Below are 8,711 nucleotides of genomic sequence, written 5' to 3' on the forward strand. Positions count from 1 at the left end.
CCATAGCGTTCACCACACAGCACGGGGCGGGACGGGTCTGACGGCGGAGCGGCTCCCGCCAGGCCCGGGATACAGCCGGCCCCAGCCCCAGTCTCGCTCCCGCTCCCTGCTCGGGATATAGCCGCTCCCAGTCGCGGTCGCGCCGGGTGGAAGGCGGCTCCCGCCACTCTCACCTCAGGCGCTCCCAAGCCACCCTCTCGCCCTCACCGTGGTCAGGCACCGCCGCGGACGCCACACCCCCGGGTCCTGCCGGCGTGCAGGGCCTGCTTGCGCCGGCAGAGGGGTTACGTCGGCCTTGCGCAGGCGCGCGCCCTCTCTCTTCCGGCGCTGACCATGGCGGAGAAGGAGTAAGTGGCCGACCCTCCCCGGCACAATCCGCCGCCATCGGCGACTGCGGTGGTGCCTGGTGCCTGCCCCGAGGGCCGGGGCGCTGCCCGCCGCACCTCCGACCGTCGGCGACGCGTGGAGGGGGCATGAGTGTCCTGGGGCCGGGAGCGGCGGGAGGATGGATAGGGCCCAGCGCGGTGGGGGCGCAGCCGCCGCCGGTCCCGTCCCTTCCGCGGGCGGCGGCTGGTTCCCCGCCGGGCCTGGGTGAGGTGGGGAGGGAGAGCAGGCCCCCGAGCGCCGTCTCTGTGCGTGAGGGACCTGGGACGGCAGAGTGTGTCCCGGCTGGGCGGGCGGTGTGCGGCTGGAGTAGGGAGTTGTGGCCGGGTACGGTTAAGGTAGGAGCTCGCCCGGGTAATTACGGCTCTATAAACACTATTCTTGCAAGTTTTGTCACATTTAAGAGCTTAAAGTCTGAGTAAGCTTAAAGTCCTGTGAAATAAATTTAAAAATACTGCTAAACTAGTTTTTCTCTTAAAGCACGCCTTGAAATGTTTATTAATTTGAAAGTGGTGCGCTGGAAACAGACTTTAATTTATTACAAATAGGACCATGGTAAAATAGGGTAAAAACGTTCGGGTGGTCTCAGTCTTTAGGGTTGTGTACATAGGTTGTTTGCAGCTCTGCAGCCAGTCTGTCAAGTTGCTTTTTCTAGCATAAAAAGTGATATGGTCAGGCCACATCCAGGCCTAGTGACAGTAGGAACAAAGAAGATGCCTCAGTGGACTGTCCCGAGGCAGTGAGACCTGCATACACGTTGTGTTAGGAGTTTGCATTGATGTTTGTGATGTGTAACTTTAAACCCCAGTTTTTTCCTATTAGCTAAAAGAGTTTTTTCCTCTTTTAATTTAGAGCAAAGAAGGTGCCATCTGTACCAGAAAGCCTGCTGAAAAAGCGGCAGGCTTATGCGGCTATGAAAGCCAAACGTCAGAAGAAGATATTGGCTATAAAAAAGGTGAATACTTTATGATTCCTTAAGTTGAATTGCTTGTCTGTTGCAATATGGGCTATATGCTTATGTAACACAATACGGAAGTTTACAATATTTGGGTCTAGCACGTTGGTATTTTTTTAATGCTTTGGACTGAAATAGATTTTTTTTTTGGTGGGTGGGGGCAATAACAAACCAGTTCTGGGCAAAGTATACAGTTGTCTATAAGATTAAAGTTAGTCTTCTACAAAGCGAGAAGTTATGGCTTTTGTGGGAGTAAGCTTGATGCGTGGTAACGTTGTTCAGGGTAAAGCAGCACTGCTGCATAACATCTTCCAGATTCTCTAGAACATCACTGAGAGTATAAACTCCACAATGTGGGCAGATGTTCCTACCATCTGTGTTGTTTGTGGGAAGCTCTAGAATATGCTTTGTTATTTGAAGGTGATCTTCATGTTTTAAAAGATGTTATATGATGTTAAATTGATTTCAGTACCGTAAGACACAAAGAAAGCTCATCTATGCAAGAGCCCAAGCTTACCACAAGGAGTACAGGCACATGTATAGGCAGGAGATCCGTATGGCCAGGATGGCCCGAAAAGCTGGCAATTACTACGTTCCAGCGGAACCGAAACTGGCATTTGTGATCAGGATAAGAGGGTAAGATTGAATACAGATGTAAACAATTCTATGTTCAAAAGCACTGAAATTGGCTTTCCTGTTACTTGTTTAAAGCTTAAGTATATAAATAAAATTAAGCCTTCCGCTGTTGTCTTGCAAAGTTGTTGATAGTAATGTTGTACATCCACCAGAGGCTTATTTAATGTAGCGCAAAATCATTTTGCTGGCTGTGTCTGCTGTCTTTAGGAATCCCTGTTTTCTAACAATCATAGAATGGTTTGGGTTGGAAGGCACTTTAAAGATCGTCTAGTTCCAACCCCCGTGCCATGGGTAGGGAAAGTTCCCACTAGACCAAAGCCCCATCCAGCCTGGTCTTGAACACTTCGAGGGATGGGGCATCCACAGCTTGCCTGAGCAACCTGCTCCAGTGTCTCACCACCCTCACAGGACATAATTTCTTCCTCATATCTAATCTAAATTTCCCCTCTTTCAGTTTAAAACCATTACTCCTCATCCCGTCACTATACTGCCTCATAGAGTCACCGTCTTTCCTGTAGGTCCTCTTTAGGTACTGAAAAGCTGCTATAAGGTCTCCCTGGAGCCTTCTCTTCTCCAGGCTGAACAACCCCAACCCTCTCTGCCTGTCTTCGTAGGAGAGGTGCTCCAGCTCTCTCCTGTGAAGAAGGTGGCAAGGCTACAAATACGTGTAGACAGTTGTTCTGTTTCACCTTAATCTCGATAAAATTATGTGCCAGTATTCCCTGACATTTGACTAAGTTTTATTTGAAATGTTTGTTTAACACTCCTTTTGTAAAGTGCTATAGAAAACTAATGAAAGGTGTGATTGGAAGCACAAAAATAGTTCTGAATTGTTTCAGTATAATACTTATTTCAGTTATTTTCATGGAAATAGATCTGTTTTAACTTAATACTAAAATATATAGTAAATAATTTATTAAGCTTGCATTGTGTAATTGGTAAAATAATGATGCGTTTCATATGGGAATAATACTATTGTGGGGTTTTTTTAGTTGATACTCAGTGTTTTCTGGGATGTAGATAATTGAGGCTTTTTTCCTGTGTTTTCTAGTACCAATGGTGTCAGCCCTAAGGTCCGCAAGGTGTTGCAGCTTCTTCGCCTGCGTCAGATTTTTAATGGCACGTTTGTAAAACTCAACAAAGCTTCTATCAACATGTTGCGGATTGTTGAACCCTATATTGCATGGGGGTGAGTGAAATGGCCAGTTTTAGCAAATCCAGTTGAAAACATTGAGTGTGTTTTGCTACACTAGACTTAGAGGTTTCCTTTGTGTTAAAAATGTTTTTCTATCTTCTGTGTGCTTTCCCTACTTTGAATTGAAAACATGATTAAGGCAGCGCTTTAAAAGGCGATACTTGCTAGATATGATTGCATTCTCATATTAGTGTTGCTGGGAACTCGGTATGATTTGCTTCTCGGTTGCTTTTGTATTTACAGTTGGGATGTGCTGAAATGACCTGAAATTGTTTGTTATGGAAGTTTCATTTCGTGATGTTAACTTGGAATGTGGCTTGCAAAGACTCATTTATTTTTATTTTTTTTTACTTGACTATTTCAGTTATCCCAATCTGAAGTCTGTGCATGAGTTGATCTACAAGCGTGGTTATGGCAAGATCAACAAGCAGCGCATTGCTCTTACTGATAATTCCCTGATTGAGAAACGCCTTGGTAAATACTGCTCTGCGTAACAAAACAAAACAAAAAACCAACTTGTTGCATTTGGATGGTTAATGCTAAGCTGGACAGCTATCCTCATTTGTGTCTGGAGAATAGTAGTGATTGGTTAATAATCTCTACTTCTGTTTTAATAGCTTAATACAAAGCAAGGTGGAAGTAACTTTCGTTATAAAGTATTGAACACCAGTGTAAAGAGTAAAATTTGAGCATTTTAAATTTGTAATTTTAAATGTAAACTCCTTGATCTTTAATGTGTCAGTAGATTTTTTCCGTAATGAAAAGGTGCTGCATCAGGAAAGAAGCTTATTGTACATAGTTTTAAACTTCCTGTCAGAAGAACTAGCTATTAAAAGCCGTTAGTGTGTTTAGTGAAAACAAAGCGTGGTGGTCAGCTGGGAGGAGATACACTGTTCTAGGAGGCTCCTCCTTTTCCAGTCATACCAGCATAAATACAGTGAATTTCCCTGAGCTACACATAACTAGGTTTTAAGTTTATTTAGCCTAGCTTTTCTTCAGAGAACACTATTTCCTAAGATTCACTAAGTGGGATTTGGGTTTTTTTTTTATTGTTCGTCATTGCTGGCTACAAATATTCAACAGCCGAAACTGATTCCTGTTGTCAGATGTAACACCTAAATAATGTTGAGTTATCTGCAGCTAATCCATTTTAATTGAAAAAGACAGTCATTGGCTGTCGTGACAGAGTGGGTGCTTTCTGACTTCCCTCAGTTTATCAAAATTAGTAGGTATGACAATAATAACTTGATAATTTTTAGCTTCTCATTGACCAGTGGCTCTGTAGCCCTTCTGAAAACATTTCTGAATTTTAGGAAAGTTTGGCATCATCTGCATGGAAGATGTGATCCATGAAATTTACACTGTTGGCAAGAACTTCAAAGTTGTGAACAACTTCCTCTGGCCTTTCAAGTTATCCTCTCCTCGAGGTGGAATGAAGAAGAAAACGATCCACTTTGTGGAAGGTGGGGATGCTGGTAACAGGGAAGATCAGATCAACAGGCTCATAAGGAGAATGAACTAATGGTGAGATATTACCATCAGTTAATACTGTGCACTGTTCTCTCTCTGCTATGTAGGCCGCTGCCATTATTGGTTGAACTTTCATGTTTAATATATATTCAGTCATGCTTGGGTGATGCCTACAGTATTAAGCTACTCGGACAATACAGTGTTCTGATTTTATTTTTAAGATCTTACTAAAACTAAAATGTTTGTGAAGAAATTAAATCTTAATTATAGCTAATATGTTTAGGAAGTATAAACATTTATCGATAACTTATTTTGAATTTACCAATAACTTGTTTTAAAACCTTATTTGGGTTTTATGATGGGAAGAGCTGAGATCTTGGTTAAAATTTTCAGCCCTTATAAATGAATTCTCAGTATGATCAAAGTCTTGTGATTGCAAGTGCAGTGTTTTTTCAGATTGTCTGATTTCTGCTATAAAAGCCTGTTTAGGATTGTGGAAACCAAATTATCAATTTAGACCATTTTAACATTAACATGACCAAGATGGTAACTCTGAAAGACTGCTTTGCCCATTTGAATAGTCCATCCTTTAGAAATGGGAAACTTTATTAGCACTTAAAGCAGTTTGTCAGTGACAGCTGTGCCCTGAAGTTAGTATCTTAGTTCAGACAATCTGTTTTATCATCTGTTGTAGTTACTCTGCTGTTTCTGCTTTGATGAGAAGTCTCTGCCATTTAAAGCCAAAACTGTTTTTTCAGAGTTGTTGTACTTCCCATTGCATTTTTCACCTTTTTTACACACTAAACTAGCTTTGGTGTTGCCTGTATCTTCTTTTCAATCAAGGATAAATGCCTTTTTGGTATGATAAATATGCCGGAATTTTAGAAAACTTCATTGTGTTAGGGTGCTTGGAAAGAATAATAGGCAAAACCCAGTTTTCCCCAAACTGATTCCTTCAAAGACAAGAAGGGTTTTTTGGTTTGTCTGTTTCGGGTTTTTTGTTGGGTTTATTTTTTTCTGGGTTTTTTTTTTTTTTTTTAAGTAATCATATGTGTGCTTTACATAGGAATTCCTAACTTTCAGAGGGTTGGTTCATAAAAAAAATAGTGAGTAGTGATGTGACTTTATGAACTTTCTGGAGGGAGAGAAGTCTCTTTTTTTTTTTTTTTTTTTTTTTTTAAACCTTGTAAAAATGTGTTTATAGCCAAGAAGGCAGAGTAAGTTGAGCTCGTGGAGCTCTGCTGTCTGTCCAAGGAGCTAAAGGAGACCTATGAAATATCTTTCCATTTGACTGACAGCTTTATTTTCTTGAAGCTTTTTTGTAGGCTGTTCTTCCTCAGTTTCCACTCCTCCAAACTTCTTGCATGTTGCTGTGTTGTCTTCAGCTGTGAAGCAGCGGAGTTTTAAAGCACTGGCATGTGGAAACATGCACTTGGAAAATCATTGCATACCGAGGACAGTGTTCTAAAGCTTTTTAGCCCAGCTATGGGAAGAAGTGGTTAACTTTCAGGAGCAAAATTGCTGTAATGTTTGGTGCCTGGGGTGATGTTATATTATACTAGCATTCTTGTAGAAATTTTGCTGCTCATGGCACAAACTGTTACAGGTTCAGTACTGGCAGATGTTCTCCTTAAGTTAGTGCATAAGGCTTCATAACCAAGATTAAACAGAACTACTTTTACTTTATGCTCCAATCTGGTTTCTGAGCATAAGATGGAAACTGCTGTTTTTAATTGAAAACCTGCAGCTTTGCTGTCAGTGTAGATCCTTTCTCCTCCATCTTCACTGACAAACATTAGAAGCATACTGGTGGTCTTGAGTTTTCAGGAGCCATCCTACAGAAGAGAAGCTTCCAGTTCACTGTTGCAGTGGCTATAAATGCCTGTGAGGAGTTGTATATTGGCAGAGAAACTAGGAGTATTCAGCTGGTTGCTCATGTTTTTCATGGGACTTCTAGCTCAGCATCCCATGTAGGTAGCAGACGTCAGGACTTTACTCCATCTTTCAGTTTAGGAATTGACCTTCTAGTTTCTTATTTTATGCTTATAAGCAGTTAAGTTATTCTGCTTGGACTTCAAACAAACCTCTGGTGTAAAGCTAAAATAACTGATTGTTCTCACCTCCTGCACTTTTTATTTCTCCTGTTTTCCTACTGCTCTGAATAGAGTGCATGTTTAAACTGCAAGTAACCTACGTGTAGAAAATAGAATAATGTTGAAGTTTCTGCTGAAGTAATGGGCTACTAGAGCAGTGAGTTCAGGTGAGATATTGGCAGTACTCTTAAGTCCTGTCATTCTGAAGGGCTTTGTATCTGAAGATTAATATTTATTCCTCTTCCCTATATATAGAAGGTTTCCTGCCATTTGTCTTTATTTCTTATTACTTAAGTGGTAATCTCAAATAAATTTTGGAAAAGAAAAAAAGACTTCCAGTACCGATTCCTTCATGTATAGATTGGGGGAAAAGAGCATAGTACTCAATATTGCATTTTGACAATTCAGTATTGGCAAAATACTGAATTTCATTAGCTCTCAAGCAAATTTTACAGGAACTGTAAAACTGGTCTCAAGTCTTCTTTTTGCTCTCATTTTTGTAAACAGTCCCTGAAATGTGCTGAAAATAGAGTTACTACAGCAAAAGTTAGAATGTGCACAATGGCTCAGTATGTCTTTAAACGTGAAGCTTTCCCCAATACACTTTTAGACAAATAGGAAAATAGGTGCCAATAGTTCAATGTAGAAATGTTTATCCTGTTAAATCGCACTTTAAATCTGTGTTTTGAGTAAAGAGATGTTAATATAGAAGCTAATTATTGTGTGCAAGACTACTGAAGTCTTAAATCTGGTGAAGTAAAATATTAGTATTTGCAACCCAAATAATAAACTGCAGGAATATATTAATTCTTTGGGTGGCCAAAGTTTCAGATCTACACCTAGCTAATGATACTTTTTTTTTTTTCCTCTTTCAGATTCAGATGCTCAGCTGCAATCTTTCAAACTCTGGTCTGGTAATAAAGCCGTCTTGCACAAAACAGTGTGTCATCTCAATTGGTCTCTTTGGGGTCCTCTTCTCTAGTGGTGGTGGTTGTCAAGTTAACTTTGGAGTAACCTGTTTGAAAGACCCATGTATAGTTTGAATTAGCAGCATATATATAACACTGTTTCACCTTCAGTTGGAGGAAGAACGTTTGGAAGGATTCGTGCAGGTAGCAGATTAGTTTTTGAGTGGCAATAATTATTCGGTTTTGTTGTGATTAAAGGGACAGTAAATGAGAAACTGAGCTGTATGCTGTTGAATGACAGGATTCCAACTCAGTTGTAGCGCACCAGAAAGCTGTGTGAGGAGATTTTTCTGTGTAAAGAAGAGATAAGGGTAAATTGGTTCTTAACATTTTAAGATCCTCATTTGAAAATCGTAATAATTACTTCCAGCTCTGAACACCTTCAGGTACTTTTTACCAAAGGAAACATGAAATACTTCACAAAATAGCAAATTGTTTTCCACATTCTAGATAACTACTCAGCTCTGCGTAATTTGTTTGCAGTGTTCTATTTCAGATACTTATAGAAGTGGAGACCACAGGATTCATGAGGATGTGAACAGTTGTTGATAACGTGTAGGTCTAGCAGAGCACAGATTAGAAGCCCAGGGACTGGTAAAATGCGTAACTCAGCTTACCTTCAGATTGACGACTTGTCTTGCGAGCACTTCACTGAAGGAGCCTTAGCCTGCCGAGACATTTGGCACAATAGATCAAGTCACATCTGCTCTGACTGAAATGCCTTTCTCTGTAACAGGCAAGCTGTGTTTACATACGTCACCAGCTTCACCATTTAAAAATCACTGGCATTGATTATTTTTTTTCCAATTTGTACAAAAGCTTATTTCTGGACTTTAGTTTAAAACAACTTTTTAACAGCGATGCTAGTTTATTAAAGCTTTTCAAAAACTAGTTTTGTTTTTAAATAACTCAGGAAATTATGATAATGGCTTAATGGAAAATTGTTGTGTGCTTTTGTTTGTTCATGGGTTAGGACATTGGCAAAAGAGCCGAGTGTCAGATTGGTCCAT

General features: G+C 40.6%; 1 protein-coding gene across 1 annotated transcript; it reads left to right on the forward strand.

Annotated features, from left to right (window-relative positions):
• Positions 1-225: 225 nt before the first annotated feature.
• On the forward strand, positions 226-7,671 carry RPL7 (ribosomal protein L7). Its single transcript, XM_054190281.1, has 7 exons — positions 226-347; positions 1,237-1,339; positions 1,809-1,975; positions 3,027-3,164; positions 3,535-3,644; positions 4,484-4,694; positions 7,609-7,671. Exons 1-6 carry the CDS (start codon positions 334-336, stop codon positions 4,690-4,692), a joined length of 741 nt encoding a protein of 246 aa, XP_054046256.1. The 5' UTR covers positions 226-333; the 3' UTR covers positions 4,693-4,694; positions 7,609-7,671.
• Positions 7,672-8,711: the final 1,040 nt, after the last annotated feature.

The sequence above is a fragment of the Rissa tridactyla genome, chromosome 2 (assembly GCF_028500815.1).
Source record: "Rissa tridactyla isolate bRisTri1 chromosome 2, bRisTri1.patW.cur.20221130, whole genome shotgun sequence".
Taxonomy (NCBI): Eukaryota; Metazoa; Chordata; class Aves; order Charadriiformes; family Laridae; genus Rissa; species Rissa tridactyla.